This window comes from Elephas maximus, chromosome 24 (genome assembly GCF_024166365.1).
Source record: "Elephas maximus indicus isolate mEleMax1 chromosome 24, mEleMax1 primary haplotype, whole genome shotgun sequence".
NCBI lineage: Eukaryota > Metazoa > Chordata > Mammalia > Proboscidea > Elephantidae > Elephas > Elephas maximus.
In genome coordinates, this window is record NC_064842.1 from 42,982,685 (window position 1) to 43,003,143 (window position 20,459).

The following is a 20,459-nucleotide window of genomic DNA, read 5'->3' on the forward strand; positions in this document are numbered from 1 at the left end:
TGTTTTCCTGAATTCTTCTAGGGTTTTGTCTGTGTTTTCCTTGATATCTTTAAGGATCCTGTGTATTATATTCGTCTTTTGAATTCCTTATCAGGTAGTCTGTTACCATTTCTTCTTCAGGAAGGGTTTTTACCCCTTTATTTCGGTCATTTGTGCCATCTTATCCTGTTTTTTTCATATGATTTTTTATTGTCTGTTGTCTCCAAGGTGTTTAGGTGTTATTTTAGTTATTGATGTGTGTTTGTTTAGTTCTTTTTGTTTTCTTTTGATATATTAGGGTGGGTTGGTCGGGTGTGCTTTGCTGATCATTTATCTGGTGGCACAGGAATGCTGATCACATGTCTCTGGGTGGGCGGGACAGTGACGGGCAGGGTGAACCTGCGTTGCTGTTCATTGTCTGTGTGAGAGCTGAGGATGGGTTGGGCTGGTGCCAGCCACCTCCTGTCTGTCCAGTAGTGTGGGAGCACTCACAGATGCTCATCGGGTAGGCGGGGTGACAGCCTGGGGGTGTGATGAGCAGCCAAGAGTATGGGAGTGTTCTCTGCCATTTGCCATGTGGCCAGGTTGGTGGACAGGTGCAGGGTAAGTGGCCAGAAATGCAGGAGTGGTCTCCTGCTGCTTGGTGGGTTGGTGGGAGGGCGGGGCCAACAGCACAGCACAGGAGTGCTCTCCGCTTCTTGTAGGATGAGGGGGCAGTGATGGATGGGTCTGTGTTGTGGGGAGGAGATACTTGTACTATGGTCCCCAGCAGTTGGGGGTGCTGGGTTGGGGGGTTTATTCCACTGATCGCCAGGAGGTTGGGGGGAAGGGGAGTGTGTTCCTCTGGTCACCAAGCAAGGGTGCCTGGGCACTTTCTGTTGGCTACAGCCAGCAATTGGGACCTGGCCCTGACCAAGTACAGGGAGGGGGGCTGCCTATAGTCTGGTCATGGAGGATGCCTCCTACTGTCACTCTGTGGATCTGTTGCTCCCTATGTGCCACTTATCCCAATGGTCAGAGACCACCACTGATGAATAGCCCTGTCTCTGGGTCCTGGCTCCCTCCCTGCTCAGTGAATGCCAAGATCCCTGCCGCTTTTGCCCTCCTTCCTATACTTTCCCTCCTTAGATCTGGTTGATGTCACACTCACCTTCGCTCAGGATATGTCTACACAGCTTCTCTGTCTTCTGTTGGGAATTCCATAAATTGTCTTCCTGCGCACCTCACCTGCGATCACTGCTGGCATTGTGTCAGGATGGCCATGCTGTGCCTGTTTGGCCAATGTGGCACCTCCTCTCCGTATCTCTCCTCGTTTGTTGTTTTCACGCAGTTTCTTCTTCCAGTCAGTGTTTGATCTAATTCTTTAACCTTTCATTTGATGCTCAGCATTCCAGGATTGTCATTTGTATCTGTTTCATTTGGTTTTTTGGGTCTTTGCTATAGAGAAATGGCATGGTATGTCTGGCTAAGCCACCATCTTGGCTCCTCTACAATATTTTTCTATTTATAACTTTCTATTCCAATTACCAATCCCGGTGGCGTAGTGGTTAAGTGCTACGGCTGCTAACCAAAGAGTCGGCAGTTCAAATCTGCCAGGCATTCCTTGGAAACTCTACGGGGTAGTTCTACTCTGTCCTATAGGGTCACTATGAGTCAGTATCAACTCGACGGCACTGGGTTTGGTTTTGGCTTATTCCTATTATCACTAGTATACTTTAAGCCCTGCTGACGTCATACTTTGCGTTTCTGGTAGTCTATATTCTATGACATTGAATTTACTTTCTAGTCTTTTTCCTTCATTCCATTCTTCTTAGCAGCCCTTCCATATAAAAGACTGCATAAATATGTAATGCAACCAGACCTTGCATGGCATACTTTCTAATTCCCTTATTACCCTGTTACCCTCCTCCAGATGATTTTTTTTAATCCAGTTGTAGGACTTTACGTTTCTCCATACTATTTTGGCCTAAGGTTACATCTTGTCCAAATAATCTTAAATCATAATTTTATCATCTGTTGGGTTAGCCATACCTCCCAGCTTTTTTGTCATCTGCAGATTTGATAAGCATATCTTTATGTCATCATCCAAAAATAGTGGGTAAGATCAAGGACAAAACCTCATGCTGTTCTTCTGAGTGTCTTCTTAATAGTTTACATCAGCCTTTGTTCTCTCTTTATGTTCATAGTCTGGAAACTCAGGTGAATATACACAGTATTGTCTAGGACATTTTTATCCTGTGCCTGGACTTTATGGATATGCTACTCTGTATTGTCTAAACCCTGGTTGGTGTTGTTCAAATCCACCAGGCACTCCTTGGAAACTCTATGGGGCAGCTCTGCTCAGTCCTATAGGGCCGCTTTGACTCAGAATCGACTCGACGGCAGTGGGCTTTGGTGTATTATTTATTCATAGTTGATAATCACAGTTTAGCATTTAATTGTTTGATGTGAATTAATTTTTGTTAGAAGTTGTAACGATCACCTTATTTCTTTAGTACGTACATAGTTAAATATAAATATTCAACATTTAGTAAATATTTGTTGATTAGTATAATCTGTATTATGTCTACATTAATACTTAGCAATCTTAAACATTTCTCTTCTGTAGAACATTACTTTTAAGGAAAAGGATAGAGACAGTGGTATAAAGAATTTTGTCCACAGAGTTTTAAAGATTATAACAGTTTCTCTTTAATTGTTTAAAAAATAGGACATCTTAGTTGAAGAAAACAGTTTGCAAAACAGCATGTATGGTAAAATACATTTTTGTGAAAACACCACTGCCAGAACATGTAGGAAGATATTTGGAAGGAATAATTTTAAGTGAAATATTAATAATGGCTCTTTCTGGTTTTTCAGTTTCTGAGTAGTCTTTTATCTTCTTCATCCTCATTTTCTTTTTTTTTTTTCTAATGAGTATGTGCTATGCTTATAATCAGGGGAAAAAAAGTGCTGGCTTAGTTATGAGTTGCTGTGTTAACTAATGTATTGTGACTTTTCATTTCCAGAAAAGACTTAATGGAACCTACATGGATGCAGCCTGACAGATTGAGCCCACGAGTTCACCATACTCAACCACAGCCCCTTGTTGGAACAGCTGGAAATTTACTCTCCCATCTCTTGAGTCTAGAGCATGTAGGAATTTTGAATAAGGATTTTGAATCTATTTTACCAACCAGGAAGAATCATAATATGGCTTCAGGGCCATTAACTTTTACACCTCAAACATATCTGACCTCACCAGCTGCTCATCCAGATGCCGTGTTAAAACCTAGTGCCAGCCAATATAAGAGTAAACTGGATCGTATTGAAGCCTTGAAAGCAACGGCCGCTTCTTTGTCTAGCAGGATTGAAAGTGAAGCCAAGAAATTAGCTGGGGCCAACATTAACTATGGGTCAGTATGGAACACTGAATGTGATATGCAGCAGGCACCCCAAGAAGATGAACCTTGGACCAAGGCGATAAGTCCACCTGTGAAAGAGGATACTGAAGATGTTTTCTCTGCCCGAATTCAAAAGATGCTGGGAACTTGTGTATCTCATGCAACCTTCGATGATGATCTTCCTGGCGTAGGCAACCTTAGTGAATTTAAAAAGCTTCCCGAGATGATCAGACCTCGTAGTGCCATATCAAGCTTCAGAATGAGATCCCCTGGTCCCAAACCAGAAGGGCTGCTGGCACAATTGTGTAGAAGGCAGACTGACTCTTCTAGCTCTGATATGCAAGCCTGTTCCCAAGAGAAAGCCAAAATGTCACTTGGTTCCAGCACAGATTCAATCAGTGAAGGGCCACTTCTTAGTGAGGGGAGTCTCTCTGAAGAAGAGGGAGGCCAGGATGGGCGACCCCTTTTGAAGGTAGCAGAAATCTTAAAAGAAAAGGAATTTTGTGCGGGAGAAAGAAATACTTACGAACCCATCAAAGAGTTTCAGAAGGAGGCAGAAAAATTCTTGCCACTTTTTGGGAACGTAGGTGGTACACAAAGCAAAGGACCGTGGGAAGAATTAGCGAAGGGAAGTCCACACAGCGTCATTAATATTTTTACAAAATCGTATCAGTTATATGGAAAAGGTGAGAAGAATATGTAAGCCTGGTAATATTTGTATGTTATCTTAAGATAAATTACTTCATACCTTCTGTATAGTACATATATACATAAGTACACAATTTTATTGTTGATTATAAGGATAATGGAGACTTTTGTTGTCCATATTAGTCATCTTCTAAATTATCTGCAGCCTTCAACTAGAGTATTAGTAATTTGATCTTTAAAATTTTATTTCTTAGTTATTGTCATAAAACAATAGCTGACTGGTATTTGTAGAAAATGTTGATGTAGTTTAGAGAAATTTATGTGTGATGTTCAGGATTGGTATAAAATATTTAAGTGTATACAAGTTTTTCTGTGACTGTAGTTATGTATTTAAATAGAAAATGAGTCTATTTCTGAATTGAGTAATTTGTGAATTATTGGGAATATTGTGGTCAAGAATTGAGGGGGCAACTGTATTAACATTTCTGATTTGGAAACAATTCTATTACTATTTGTCAAAATTAATTTTAATAGCAGTCAGACTTTGAATAGCAATGTAGCTTGATAGTTGGATCCTGAAACAATAACTTCTAAAGTTGCCCTCTTATTCCTGACATCCTGTAACATAACTTTCCTTTTCTGTGATGAACTTGACTCTATTCTTCCTGCGATAGATTGAGTCTACCCCTCTTGTGCTGATATAACCTTGAAATTTTCAAGTTGGAAGGAGTTAGGCTGAGCCTTAAGTCAGCTATTAATACTATGGTTTTGTATTTCTACCTTACATAGTGAAAAAATTATTTGATAAACTGATATCATCTGCTCATCTTATACTCAATTGGGTATCACATTGTAGTTTCCTAGAATTCATATTTAGGCACTTCTTTATGATATTGTGCAGACCTATATATGCTGTTTTCTTTAGCCATTTATTTCTGTAGATGGTAATTTTAAGGTAGGCTTTGATTTCCTTTTTTAAACATTTTATTGTATTTTAGGTGAAAGTTTACACAAGCAAATTAGTTTCCCATTCAACAATTCATACACAGATTGTTCTGTGACACTGGTTGCTGTCCCCGCAATGTGTCAGCACTCTCCCCATTTCCACCCTGGCTTCCCCGTTTCCATCCCTCCAGTTTCCCTGCCCCTCTTTACCTTCTCATCTTCACTTTTGCCCAAATGTTGCCCGTTTGGTCTCATATAGTTGGTTGTTCTAAGGAGCGCATTCCTTACTGGTGTTATTGTTTATTTCATAGGCTAGTTTATTATTTGGCTGAAAGGTGTCCTCTGGGAGTGGCTTCAGTTCCGGGTTAAAAGGGTATCTTAGGGTGATAATCTTGGGGTTCCTCCAGTCTCTGTTATCCCAGTAAGTCTGGTCTTTTAAAATTTTGAGTTTTGTTTTACATTTTTCTCCATTCTAACTGGGACCTTCTGTTGTGTCATTGGTCAGAGCAGTAGGTGGTAGTAGCCAGGCACCATCTAGTTCTTCTGGTCTCAGGCTAGGGGAGGCTGTGATTTGTGTAGGCCATTAGTCCTGTGGACTAATCGCTTCCCTGAGTCTTTGGTTTCCTTCACTCTTATGCTCCAGATGGGAAGAGACCAATATTTTTTATCTTAGATGGGTTCTTGCAAGCTTTTCAGATCCCAGAATCTACTCACCAAACTAGGATGTAGAACATTATCTTTATGAGCTATGTTATGCCACTTGACCTAGATGTCTCCTGCAACTATGGCCCTTAGCCTTCAAGCCCAGTAACTCAGACCCACGAGGTGTTTGGATATGTCTAAGAAGTTTCCATAGCTGTGCCCACTAGGTACTCTATTACATATATGAATATATATGCAGCACATACAAATATATATATACAGATACCCACAACTATACCTATATATGCATGTGCATGTACTCCCATACGCCCTCCCGCACCTGTAGAGCATACATATCTACCTGTGTAACCCTTCAAAAATTTTTGGTTGTTACTACTTTTGTTGCAGAATTATATATATTATAGTGTAATTATAAATTATATATATTATATATATTATTTACTATAGTTGTCTGTTGTTTTTGCATACCTGTCTGTGTCTGCATTTACTGTGGTCATGTTTTGCTGACCTCTGCCGTATTGTGTTTTTGCCTTTCCCTTCACAAGACTGTGTCTGCTATCTCATGATTCACCCTTCCTCCCCCCTCATCCCTGGTAACCATCAAAGAACATTGCTTTCTGTGTGTAAACCTATTCTTGACTTTTTTATAAAAGTGGTATCACACAATAATTGTCATTTTCTGACTTATTTTACTCATAAGATGTTTTGTGGACTCGTTATTCTTTATTGTTGCATAGTATTTGATGGTGTGTGTGTACCACAATTTGTTTATCCATTCTCTCATTGATAGACACTTAGGTTGTTTCCATCTCCTTGCTTTTGTGAATAATGCTGCAGTGAACATGGTTATGCATCTGTCTATTCTGTCACTGTGCTTACTTCTCTAAGATACATACCTAATAGAGGGATTGCTGGATTATATGGTATTTCTATTTCTAGCTTTTAGAGGAAGTACCGTACCATTTTCCATAGCGGTTATGCCATTTTACAATCCCACTAGCATTGTATAAGAGCTCCAGTGTCCCCACAACCTCGCCAGGCATTGTTGTTTCCTGTTTTTTTTTTTTTTTTTTATCTTTGCCATTTTTGCAGGGATGAGATGGCATCTCATTGTAGTTTCAATTTGCATGTCTCTAATGGCTAATGATCATGAGCATCTCTTCACGTGTTTGTTAGTCACCTGAATGTCTTTGGTGAAGTGTCTGTTCATGTCCTTTGCCCATTTTTAGATTGCTTGCTTTTTGTTGTTGAAGTGTCCTATATATTTTATAGGTTAGACCCTTGTCAAATATACCGTTGCTAATATTTTTTCCCCAGTCCATAGGTTCTCTTTTTACTTTTTTGGTAAAGTCTTTTGATGAGCTTAAGTATTTACTTTTTAGGAGGACTTAGTTACCTAGTTTGTCTTCTATTGTTTGTGCATTTTTGGTTATGTTTAATAGTGTATTTATGCCATAGATTAGGACCCCTAGCTTTGTCCATATATTATCTTCCAGGAACTTTATAGTTTTAGGTTTAACATTTAGGTCTTTGATCCACTTTGAGTTAGTTTTTATGTGTGGTATTAGGTATGGATCTTGTTTGATTTTTCTGCAAGTGGATATCCAGATTTGCCAGCACCATTTTTTAAGGAAACTATCTCTTCCCCATTGAATGGACTTCAACCCTTTGTCGAAGATCAGCTGTCTATAGTTGGGTGGATTTACTTCTGGGTTCTGAATTCTGTTCAGGGGCAGATTATCCAGTAGGCAAGGTAAGCATGGCATTTACTTTGTTTACCAGATCATCTGTAGTGAAAAATTTCACATTTTTTCACAACATCAAAGATTGTGATTCTAGGTATGGCTGGCATCTGTCTCTCTTCTGACCCTACCGCACCTTCCTGCAGAATCAAAACCTCTTTTCAAATTTATAATCCCTGACAGGGACAGATGACCCAGTAAGCAAGGTAAGCACAGGCTTACTTGTGCTCACTTACTAATCTGTAGTGAACAGTTTCACATCAGATGTGAAAAAACAGGTGAAATTGTTCACTACAGATTAGTAAGTATGCACAAGTAAGCCTGTGCTTACCTTGCTTACTGGGCCATACCCCCCGCGATTCTGTTCCATTGGTCTGTGTGTCTGCCGTTTTACTAGTACCAGGCTGTATTTACTACCGTGGCTGCATGGCAGTTTCCGAGATGGGAAATGTGAGGCCTCCTGTTTTGTTCTTCAGTAATGCTTTAGCTATTTGGAGCCTCTTTCTTTTCCACTTAAAGTTGGAGATTAGTTCTTCCATCTCATTAAGGAAAGTTGTTGAGATTTGTATTGAGATTGCATTATGTCTATAGATTGCTTTGAGTAGTATGGACATTTTCACAATGTTAAGCCTTCTAGTCCATGAGCATGGTATGTTTTTCCATTTATGTAGGTCTCCTTTGGTTTCCTGCAGTAGTGTTTTGTAGTTGTCCTTGTATAAGTCTTTTATGTCCCTGATTAGATTTATTCCTAGGTATTTTATCTTTTTGAAGGCTATTGTAAATGGTATTGTTTTCTTTAATTCCTTTTTGGAGTTCTCCTTGTTGGTATAGAGGAATTCAGCTGATTTTTGTATGTTGATCTTGTATCCTGCCACTTTGTTGAACCCTTCTCTTAGTTCCAGTCACTTTCTTGTGAAGTCTCTGGAATTTTCTATGTATAGGACCACGTCATCTGTAAATAGTGATAGCTTTACTTCTTCCCTTACCAATTTGGATGCTCTTTATTCCCCTTTCTTCCCTTATTGCTCTGGCTAGGACTTCTAGTACAGTATTGAATAGGAATGGTGATAATAGACATCCTTAATTGTTCCCATTCTCAAGGGGAATGCTTTCAATCTCTCTCCATTGAGAATAATGTTGGCTTGAGATGATCATGTGATTCTTTTCCTTTGTTTTATTTATGTGGTGAATTACATGATTGATTTTCTAATGTTGAACCACCCTTGCATCCCTGGTATGAATCCCACCTGATGGTGATGTATTATTTTTTTGATATTCTGTTGTATTTTATTGGTTAGAATTTTGTTGAAAACTTCTCTGTCTGTGTTCACAAGGAATATTGGTCTGTACTTTTCTGTTTTTGTGATATCTTTGATAGGCTTTGGTATCAGGGTTATGTTGGCTTTATAGAATGAATTAGGAAGTATTCTTTCCTTTTCTGTGTTCCGGAATACATTGAGTTGAATTGGTGTCAGCTCTTTTCTGAGTGTTTGGTAGAACTCTCCAGTGAAGCCATCTGGGCCAGGGCTTTTTTTTTTTTTTAATGACATCTTCAATTTCTTCTTTTGCTATGGGTCTGTCTAGGTTTTCTACCTCTGCTTCTGTTAGTTTAGGTAGATAGTGTGTTTCTAGATTTGTCCATTTCTTCTAAGTTTTCAGATTTGTTGGAGTACAATTTTTCATAATGTTCTGTACTAATCCTCTTTATCTTGGTTGGTTCTGTTGTAATGTCACTCATTTCATTTCTTATTTTGCTTATTTGTGTCTTCTTATTTTTTTCCTTTGTCAGTCTGGCCAGTGGTTTGTCAACTTTATTGATCCCCTCAAAGAACCAACTTCTGATTTTGTTGATTCTTTCTGTTGTTTTTCTATGTCATTTATTTCTGCTCTGATCTTTGATCATTTCCTTTCTTCTGGTGACTATGGACTTCCTTTGCTGTTCCTTTCCTATTTGTTCAGGTTGTCAGGTTAAGTAAATTGATTTTGAATCTTTCTTCTTTTTTGATGTGTGCATTTATTACTATAAATTTTATTCCGAGCACTGCTTTTGCTGTGTCCTGGAGGTTTTGTTATGTTGTGTCTTCATTCTTATTTGATTCCCAAAATTTTTAAATTTGTTTTTAATTTCTTCTGTGACCAAGTAGTTTTTAAGTAAAGTGCTATTCATTCAATTTCCATATATTTAATTTTTTTTCCTTGCTCTTTCTGTCATTGATTTCTGTATTTATAGCATTATGGTCAGAGAACATATTTTGTATTATGTCGATGTTTTTGAATTTATTGAGGTTTGCTTTGTGGCCTAGAATATAGTGTATTCTGGAGACTGGTCTGTATGCACTAGAGAAGAATGTGTACTGTGCTGCTATTAGGTGATAGGAGGTCAAGTTGGTTGATTGTGTTATTTAGATCTTCTGTATATTTATTGAGTTTTTTTCTAGTTTTCTGTCCATCGTCAAAAGTGATGTGTTAGTGTCCTATTATTATTGTAGAACTGCTTCTCTTTTCAATTCTGTTAGAGTTTGTTTTATGTATTTTGGAGCTCTGTCATTGGATGCATAGGTATTTGTTATTGTTCTGTCTTCTTGGATTGACCCTTTAACCATTATATAACACCCCTTTTTGTCTCTTATAATAGATTTTCACTTAAAGTCTGTTTTATCCAAAATTATTATTACTATTCCTGCTTTCTTTTTAGTACTGTTTACTGAATATATTTTTTTCCCATCTTTTGATTTTTAACTTGTTCATGTCTTTGTGTCTAAGGTATATCTCTTGTAGGCAGACATTATTGATGGGTCTTTTTTTTTTTTTTTTCTTTCTATTCTGCTTCTCTTTGACTCTTGACTGTGCATTTAAGCCATTTGCATTCAGTGTGATTAATGATAGGTCTGGATTCATTGCTGTCATTTTGTTATACTTTTTTGTGGTGTTAATGTTTTCTTCCTCTTAATTTTTTGTGGTGAGTCTTTTTGTCTATGAATTTTCTTTTCCTATCAGTCATTGTTGTTGCTTTTGTTTAATGCACCTTTCTGGTTTTGTTCTTCTTTATTTTGGTGAGTAAATATGTTTTTTTTTATGGTTACCCAGAAGTTTACCTTAATCCTCTTAAAAATGAGAACAGCCTGTTGTATCTTGAAATCACCTTGACTTCCTCCCCATGTAGAAATTCTGTAACTATATCATTTATTCCCCACTTTTATTTTGAAGTTGTCATTGTTTACAGCTTAATTTTTCTGGTTCTCTGTAGTCAGTTTTTTAGCTTTATTTTGCTTTTGTGAAATATTTATCTGGGTTGGTGTCTGGGTGATGTTGTCACATGTCTTTATCTCACGTTGTTGTTTGATATCATTGGTTCTCTATCCAGAGGATTCCCTTTAATATTTCTTGTAAGGCCGATATGGTTTTTACAAACTCCCTTAGTTTCTGCTTATCTGGAAATGTCTTAGTTTCACCATTGTTTTTGAAAGACAGTTTTGTTGGATATATGATTCTCGGCTGTTCTTTTCCTTCAGGATTTTATATGTGTCATCCCATTGTTTTCTTGCCTGCATGGTTTCTGACAAGAAATCAGGACTTAGTCTTATTAATGCCTCTTTGTAAGTGAATTTTTGTTTTTCACCAATTGTTCCTGAAAGAAATTATCAAGGGATTTGTCCTGTATTTCATTGTTTCTTTCATCTGTTGATTCATTTCTCCTTCTGTGTCCTTCCATTGAGTTATCCATTTCTGATATTTTATTGCTCATCTGAATTTCTAGTTCTTGTTTGTCATTTTGTTCTTGTATTGTTTTCCTGAATTCTTCTAAGGTTTTTTCTATGTTTTTCTTGATCTCTTTGAGGATCCTAATATAAGCCCTTTAAATTTCTTCTCCGATAGTTCTATTACTGTTTCTTCCTCTGAAAGGTTTTTTTTTTCTTTATTTTGCACACTTGTTTAAGCTATCTTATCCTGTGTTTTCATAAGATTTATTATTGTCTTCTGTCTCCAAGGCATTAACCCAAAAACCAAACCATTGCCATCGAGTCGATTCTGACTCATAGCGACCCTATAGGACAGGGTAGAACTGCCCCATAGAGTTTCCAAGGAGCGCCTTGTAGATTCGAACTGCCGACCTTTAATGGTTAGCAGCCCTAGCACTTAACCACTGTGCCACCAGGGTTTCCCCAAGGCATTAAGGTGTTATTTTAATTATTTGTGTATTTATTGATTGATTGTATGTTTGTTTTGTCCTATTTTTTGTTTTGATATGTCAGAACAGGCAAAGTGGGTGTACTCTTCTGATGGCTGGTCTGGCAACATGGGAGCGCTCACCAACTGTTGCTAGGTGGGTCAGCAGTGGCAAGCAGCCCTGCATGCCTCACTGTTCAGTGGGCTTGCGGGGCAGCTGGGGGCAGCCTTCCTGTGCTCCTCACACTGGATCGCTGCTGGCTTTGCTTCCATCTGTGTTGGGCCGGCTGACAGGACACTTCTGCTCCGTATCTCTCCTCGTTCAGTGTTGTCATTATTTCTTCTTCCAGTTGATGTTTGATCTAATTCTTTATCCTTTCATTTGATGCTCAGCTTTCCAGAATTGTTGTCTATATCTGTTTCAGTTGATTTCTCTGGTCTTTGCTGTAGAGAGACGACATCGTGTGTCTGACTAAACTGCCATGTTGAGCTGTCCAGGCTTTGATTTCTTTTGATGAACTGAAAATGTGAAAATTAACACCTTTTTTCTCCTTAAGAAAATTGGATTTATTCTGAAATTCCATTAGATTTTTATTAAAGTTTTATGGCTGTACTGAAATATTTAGGGATGTAATGATATCTCGGGTTTGCTTCAAAATAATCTGGGAGGGTAGGGTAGCAAATGGGATGGTAGGAGGTTTAGCTGAAACTGGATTGGTCATGTACTGATAATTGTTGAAGCTGAGTGATGGGTACATTGGGTTCATTATGCTATTTTCTCTACTTTCATGTATGTTTCAAAATTTCCCTAATAAAAAGTTAAGCATATATGGTACATATTAAGGTAAACTAAAAGGAATTGTTAATAAAAGCAAAGCAAAGCATTTATAAGTCCATGCTGTTAATCTCCATGATATGGATGCTTTGGTTATAGTTTATTTTAACCATATTTCATTTATTACTTTTGACAGGATTTGAAGACAAGCTGGAAAGAGGGGCATCAGCAGTGCGGCCTTTAAATACCATCAAAACCCCTCTAAGCAGTGTTTCTTATGAAGATGACTTTGTTTCCTCTCCAGGGAGTGGGACTTTGACAGAAAAAAAATCAGCTCTTGAATTTATGTAAGAATACATCGACAGTGTGGAATAAAACCTGAAGAGTGAAAAAAATGGATATGTGAAAACCATGTCCTGAACATTAGTCCAATTTTACTTGTTTAAAGATATACGTACAGGCTGCATATAATGATTAAAAGCATAGCCATTGGATCTAGACTGCTTGCATTGGGGCATGTCACTTAACCTTCCTTTTCTCAGTTTTCTTGTGTGTAAAATGAGGAAAATAATAGTACCTTTCTCACAGAATTGTTATGAATAGTCATTGAAATACAGAGTATTTAGAACAGGGCCTTGAACATAATAAGGAGAGTATAAAAAAAAAAAAAAAGGAGCGTATAGGTTGTTGTAAATCAATTTGTAAATCCCCAAGAGCTAATAATATTGGAAAACTATTACATGGTATGCTAATGTAAGAAGATGAAGAAATGGTTTTCTGTGATTAAACTGAGGCAGATCAGATAGATCCTTGTCTCCATGGTCCCACTTAATAATTCTTTTTTTCTTTTTATAGTCAGGAAAACATCTAAAACGTTACAATACTTTGAAAAATAACAGTAATTATGATGATGATAACAGTGCTCTATTGAGCACTTAATGTGCAAGGCCGTGAGAGGAGTGAGGGGCCTTACCTATTCTAACTCATTCTTACAACAGCCTAATGTGGTAATTATTATAATTATTCCCATTTTAGGGAGGAAACTGAAGCACAGAAGTTACTTGTACAAAGTCACATAATAAGTGAATCAAACTTTGCAGGAAAAATTTCCTCCCTAAATTTTGTTACCCTATAAATAAATCTGTAGTCATTTATATTTGATATCATTTTCTTCACATACCACAAGTTGTAATCCACATAAAATGATTAGATGATTTTATAAAAATTAGTGAAATCTAGTTGTGCTAATATAAAAACTATTATTAAAATTATATCAGGAAAAGTATAGTTTTTAATTTTGAACTCTAACAAAAAGATTAATTTTTAAATCAGAACTTTCAGTTTTAATTGTGGTGACATTTGAAATTACCAATCATTATGATTTGGTGCATTTTATTTTCAGGTTGACCATATTAAAAGTATTGTTCTTTTTATAAGATCGGGAAAATAGTTACATGAAATTGTGAATTTGAATACAAATTTTCCAGTATCCAACATTATGTATTTTTCTCTTAAGTATCTGAAATATGTATTTTTATTGGTTTCACTGAGGTTTTTCTCCATAGTAAATTCAACCACAAGGAATAACCCAGGCTTGTTTTTTGTCAGTTGTCGTCAAGTCATTTCTGATTCATAGCAGCCTGTCTTGTGCAGAGTAGAATTGCTCCATAGGGTTTTCAAGGCTGGAACCTTTTGGAAGCAGATCCCCAGGCCTGTCTTCTGAGGTGCCTCTGCGTGAGTTTGAACCACCAACCTTTCGGCTAGTATTGAGCACTTAACCATTTGTGCCATCCAGGGACTCTAGGCTTAGTGGTAGTAAGGAAATAAATAAGAAAAATGGAAGGCATCCTTGATTATAGTTATATTATCCTAGTGATTAAATAAATTTTTGCATATTTATAGTTTTAGCTGTGTTCTTTCTGTCTTTAACTCCTCTTACTTATTCTTTGACAGTGTTGGTGGTAGCAGTTCAGGCATTCAGGAGGAGCATTCTAGCAGAAAGTCTGCCTATCTTTCCTCTGTGGACATTACCTCCGAGCATTCATCGGGTGCTCAGTCTGCTGCATCATCTCGTTCATCTACTTCTTCTAAAGGAAAGAAAGGAAAAAAAGAAAAGATAGAACGTGAGTGGAATTCTGCATGGAAACGTCATTGTCTTCACCAGTGATTTTGTAGTGGTGATCTAAAGTTGTGATTTGATTCCATAAGAAGTTATGAGAATTTCTCGATGATTGAAATAATACCATTTGTTATATAGCAGTTTACATCTTTTTCTTAATATAAAAGTAATACATTTGCATTTGATAAAAAGTTATGATTTATAAACAATTATACAAGAAATACAAATCAGCTCAGACATATCACTATTAACATTTTCGGCACCTATTTTCCAGTATATACATGCAGTCCCACACACACACGTATACACATTTTTACTTAAAAAATACAGAAATGTGTATCGTATTGTCTTATAACTGCCTTTTTTTACTTAATAGTATGTCTTGTATATCTCTGTGTCATTAAATGTAATACTCAAACTTTCTTATCTGTTAAAGTAGAAATAATGATAGATACTTCTTACGGTAATATTGAAGCTTAAATGAAATTAATGGAGGTAATATGTACAGTTACTGTGCTCAGTATTGGGCACTGGCAACAGTAAATATTTTTGAGTGATTGAGATATTCTTCAGTCTCCTCAGTTTTACTCCTGGCTGTAGTTTACTCTGTAGAACTAGAGGTGAGATTAGGCAAACGTGTTTTTTTTTTTAATTTATTTTGTTGTTGAGAATATACACAGCAAAACATGCACCAATTAACTGTTTCTACATGTTGAATTTTGGTGACATTGATTACGTTCTTCTGGTTGTGCTACCGTTCTCACCCTCCTTTTCTGAGTTGTTTCTCCCCCATTAACATAAATTCAGTGCCCCCTAAAGTTCCTGTTTGATCCTGTATAGATAGTTCTTAAAAGAGCATAATGTTCAAGGCAGACGTTTTTTCTAGTTTAGCTAAACTACTGTTTGGTTTTAAGACTTCAGGGAAATATTTTTGGTTCAAGTTTTAAAGAATATCTTAGGGTAATGGTTTCGGGGGTTCGTGTAGCCCCCATGGCTCCAGAAAGTCTGGAGTCCACGAGAATTTGAATTTCTGGACTACGTTTTCCCCCTTTTGATCAGGATTCTTCTATGGACTCTTCGATCACAATGTCCAGTAATGGTAGCCAGGCTCCATCCAGTTCTTCTGGTTTCGTGGCAGAGGAGGCATTGTTCATGGAGGCAGTTAGCCACACATCCCATTTCCTCCTCCCTTTTCCAGACTCTGGTTCTTCTTCTGTTGCTCCAAGCTAATAGAGATCAATTGTTAAGGCAAAGACCTTAATTCACAGGGTGGCCTCTAGCTAGGAAATAATTGTTTCCAAGGTTGTTTTTCCTAATTATAAAAATAAACCGTGATCATTGAGTTAAAAAAGGGAGGGGGACGGGGGGGCGAATTTAAAGAAATTGGTCAAATACAGAAAACTATTTAAAAATAAAAAAAATCACCTGTCATCCCACTACCTAGAGGTAACCAATGATAACATTTTTACTAAGAATCCTTTCAGACAATTTGTAGGCAGATGTAAATAGGAAATTTTACATTCAAGTAGTCACATTTTATAAGGTGTTTTGTTCTGTTAGTAGGTTATACGTATCTTTCTTCATTAGTAAGTACGTATCTACATTTTTCTTTGTAATGACTATGTAATGTTCTGTTATTCAAAGATTTATAGTTTAGTCAGTTTCCCATTGCTGAACATTCAGGTTGTTTTCTTTTTGCCAGTATAGATACTGCTGCATTGAATATGCCAAAAAATACATCTTTGTACATTGATCTCCTTCTTTCCTTTTGGGGAAGAATCCTGGAAATAGTGGAGCAAACAGTATGCCATATTTAAATTTTTGATACATTTCCTGAGTAGCCCTTCAGAAAGCTAGTGCCAGTTTATACTTCCACTATGAGAGTGCTGGGAGGAGTTTTTTTTTTAAGGAATTATTTTGTAGATTATTAACTAATATAACTGTCTTGCAGATTGGAAGTGTTCTGAAAGTTTTAGGTAGGAACTTTAGAGATCATTTTACTAGTGCTTCCAAAGTCTGTCTTGTCTTGTTAAATATTGGTTCACAACGGGATAGGCTGTTTCACAGGTGTCGTGAGGAAAAAAAGAGCTTCATGGTCCCATAAATTTAGAAAATGCTTTTAAAGTGAAATAGGTTTCTTCCCTATCATTAATCCTTTTTAACATACTAATATGCATTGTTTATCTTAGGACAGGGATTAGGCTATTACATGAAGCTTTTTCCAAATTTGTTTGACTGTAGAATCATTTCTTCAGTCAGCACGTTATGGAATTAGAATTCCAGCTGAACATAGTTTAGGGAATCGTGATCTTGCTCACCTGTTTTATCTTGCAAACGTTAGAGTTTGTTAGTGACCTACGGTCACTAACTAGTTATTGGCAAAGCTTGGATTCTGAAGTCTGACTCCCGAACCAATATATTGCAGATAAAGAAACGCAGCAAATGCAGAAAATAGCATTTGTGCTACAATATACTACACAGTTTACCCTGTACTGCAATATACTGCACAATTTACCCTGTACTACAATATACTACACAATTTACCCTGTACTGCAATGTACTGCACAATTTACCCTGTACTACAGTATACTACACAATTTACTCTTTACTACGATATACTACACAATTTACCCTGTACTGCACAATTTACCCCGTACTGCAATGTACTGCACAATTTACCCTGTACTACAATATACTACACAATTTACCCTTTACTACAATGTACTGCACAATTTACCCTGTACTGCAATATAGTACACAATTTACCCTGTACAGCAATATACTACGCAATTTGCCCCGTGCTACGATATGCTGCGCAGTTTGCCCCGTGCTACGATACGCTGCGCAGTTTGCCCCGTGCTGCGATACGCTGCGCAGTTTGCCCCGTGCTGCGATACGCTGCGCAGTTTGCCCCGTGCTGCGATACGCTGCGCAGTTTGCCCCGTGCTGCGATACGCTGCGCGATTTGCCCCGTCCTACGATACGCTGCGCAGTTTGCCCCGTGCTACGATACGCTGCGCAGTTTGCCCCGTGCTACGATACGCTGCGCAGTTTGCCCCGTGCTACGATACGCTGCGCAGTTTGCCCCGTGCTACGATACGCTGCGCAGTTTGCCCCGTGCTGCGACGATATACTGCGCAGTTTGCCCTGTGCTACGATGATATACTGTGCAATTTGCCCTGTGCTACGACGATATACTGCGCAGTTTGCCCTGTGCTACGACGATATACTGCGCAGTTTGCCCTGTGCTACGACGATGTACTGCGCAGTTTGCCCTGTGCTACGACGATATACTGTGCAGTTTGCCCTGTGCTACGACGATATACTGCGCAGTTTGCCCTGTGCTATGACGATATACTGCGCAATTTGCCCTGTGCTATGACGATATACTGCGCAATTTGCCCTGTGCTACGACAATATACTACACTTTTTTTTATGACGATATACCGTGCAATTTGCCCTGTGCTATGACGATATACTGTGCAATTTGCCCTGTGCTACGACAATATACTACACAATTTACCCTGTACTACAATACACTGCACAACTTTAAAATATCTTCATAGATTGAATGTATGAATATAATCAATATGATTCACCATAGGTTTTTAAAAATTCTAATCTGAAACATGAGTGGACAAAGTATAGGTAGTGTTTTGTGGCTTTCAGTTTCCCTGATCCCTTCTCACAGTGCCTAAAAACCCAGTATCTCTCCAGGTTCTAAAATCAGTGTAACATTTATTGTACATTCTCCACTTGGTGGCGAAAGAATGTCTGTATGCTTTGTACAAAAACTGCTGCAGATGCCACCTTTCCCCATGCAGTTGAAAGTAGTTGGTAGATCAAAGTGGGAATCATAAGAAAAAAAATTTTTTAATTTATCTTTAAAACATGTAAATGTACTTTGATTTGGCAATCCTTTAATGTAGGGATAAAACATTTTCTTTGTATATGGGTTCCTTGATTAGAGTGTAGGTTCTTCTTGCATAGACCATTGTACTGTTTACAATTTCTAATTGTTTGAAGTCAAGAACAGTTTTTAAACTGTGTATTTATTTTTGAAGAACAATTATTAAATGATTAAAGTGTTCTTATTTTAAAATCAGTGCATCTTTATTATAAAAATATTAGAGGTAGCCAGCTTACTTTTCTAACCTAGGGATCATAAATAAGTTTTAGACTATAAAGTCCTTTCTGATTGATTAGTAACCCCTTAGAGTATTTCTGTGTCCCCCTCCCCTGATTATGATAGCGTAATCAGTATTCTTATATCTAATTCATGGTGCACATCTTTAAATAGCTTCCTACAATGAATTGCAATAAGTGAAGTGGAATTTCTGAATCAAAGGGGAAGCAAAATTGTTTTTATGCATATCTGAAATTGTCTTCCAGAAAGGATGTATCAGTTTACACTTGCATAAAAACAGTATGTGAATATCCCTTCCTCTGTCTACTGTATGATACTAGGTGTTATTACTTTAAAAATATCTGCTAATCTAATAATGAAAAATGGCATCACATTGATATGATTTGCATTTCTTTGCTTGATAGTCAGGTTTCATTTTTTTTATATACTTGTGGCTGTTTTCTCATTTTTTCTTTTTAAACCAAATTTTAAGTGAAAAATTGTTCACTGTATCACTGTCAGTACAGCATTATATAGCATATTTTTCACTTTTCGTTTTGCTTCTTTATATATCTATATTGTTTAAAAATATAGCTGCCATTAATATGTATCATGCAGTATTCTGTTTCTTTTTCAAAAACTGTAATAAGCACTTTCTTGTGATGCTGCTTCACCATACCATTAGAGTAAACCGTGCACTAGACAGAGAGTCGTGAGGCCTGGGTTTATGTCCTGTTTCTGCTGTTGACCGTATATCCCTAGGCAAGTTGTTTAGCCTCGTAGATCCCTAGTTTCCTCACCAATAAACTGGGTATCTGCACCCACTTCATAGGGTGTTTAAGAGCAATTTGATAGTATATATGGAAAGCATTTTAAACTGCAAAGTGCTATTGAAATGTTCTTGTTACTATTATGTATATAATTTAGACAGTTATTCTTTTGGAAATGTAGATTGAATCTTTTTAAACTATGGAAGTTAAGCATTGAATGTAATTAATAATTTTTACACATCTGAATAATCTTTTTGATTTGTATAACCCTATAAGTAAGATTATACTGAGTCATAGCATATGAACATTTTTATGAGTCTGGGTACATAGTTCTTGCCATAGAGTTTTTCAAAAGGATTGTGTAGTTCTATTGGCAGCTGATGAGTATATAAATTTTCTCCTAGCTTTGGGTTTTATCCTTAAAAAACTTCTTTTTGGTTACTTTTTTATAGGAATAAAGTAGTACTTTATTCTTGCTTAAAGTACTTGTCTTTTATTACCAGTTAAGTACAATTTATTTTTTAACAGTAAATCATAGATATTAATGGAGGAAACTTCATTTTCCTTAAATGGAGACAGAAGGGTGAGCCTTTTTATTTTAGATATGAAAAACAAATCTTAAATATAGGACAATTAAAAAATATCCTGGTGTGTACCTTTTATTATTTTATTGAAATCTAGTTATCAATTGTCTCTCAGTAGCTTCTGATGCTGGGAGTCAGCTTTATAAGAAATGTACTTTACAGGGTTGGATTCACTTACTGGAAATGTTCAAAACTCTGTTCTTGATGAGGAAAAAATACATTCCGGCTCAGAACGTGGCTCCCATCAAGGAAAGAAATCTGGGACCAGCAGCAAACATTCTGTTAAAGATTATGAGCAGACTCTTGACACCGACAGCATGTTGGAGGATCTTTCTGGACATTCTGTGAGGTAAAGTAATATATATTTTATACTGTAATTCATATATAATTGAAGTTACAATATCACTGATATTCAAGGAAGGCATTTAGTAAATTTCAGCGTTGTACTCTCCTTAACTTTGCGTGCCCAAGCTACTACAAAATTCTGTACTTTCTGAATAGGCTTCTGTAGTTTTGTTTATAGCTCTAGTCTCCTGAGGTGAGTGTGCCTGGCTGCTG

At 37.1% G+C, this 20,459-nt stretch overlaps 1 protein-coding gene across 2 annotated transcripts in view; it reads left to right on the top strand.

Moving 5' to 3' along the window:
• Positions 1-20,459, top strand: part of CEP350 (centrosomal protein 350) — a 195,098-nt gene that overhangs the window by 79,355 nt on the left and 95,284 nt on the right. For both annotated transcript variants that reach the window (XM_049868382.1, XM_049868383.1), the window contains exons 12-15: positions 2,988-4,048; positions 12,499-12,649; positions 14,256-14,425; positions 20,064-20,250. In XM_049868382.1, coding sequence (XP_049724339.1) covers positions 2,988-4,048; positions 12,499-12,649; positions 14,256-14,425; positions 20,064-20,250 — 1,569 coding nt within the window. The remainder of the gene's footprint in view (positions 1-2,987; positions 4,049-12,498; positions 12,650-14,255; positions 14,426-20,063; positions 20,251-20,459) is intronic.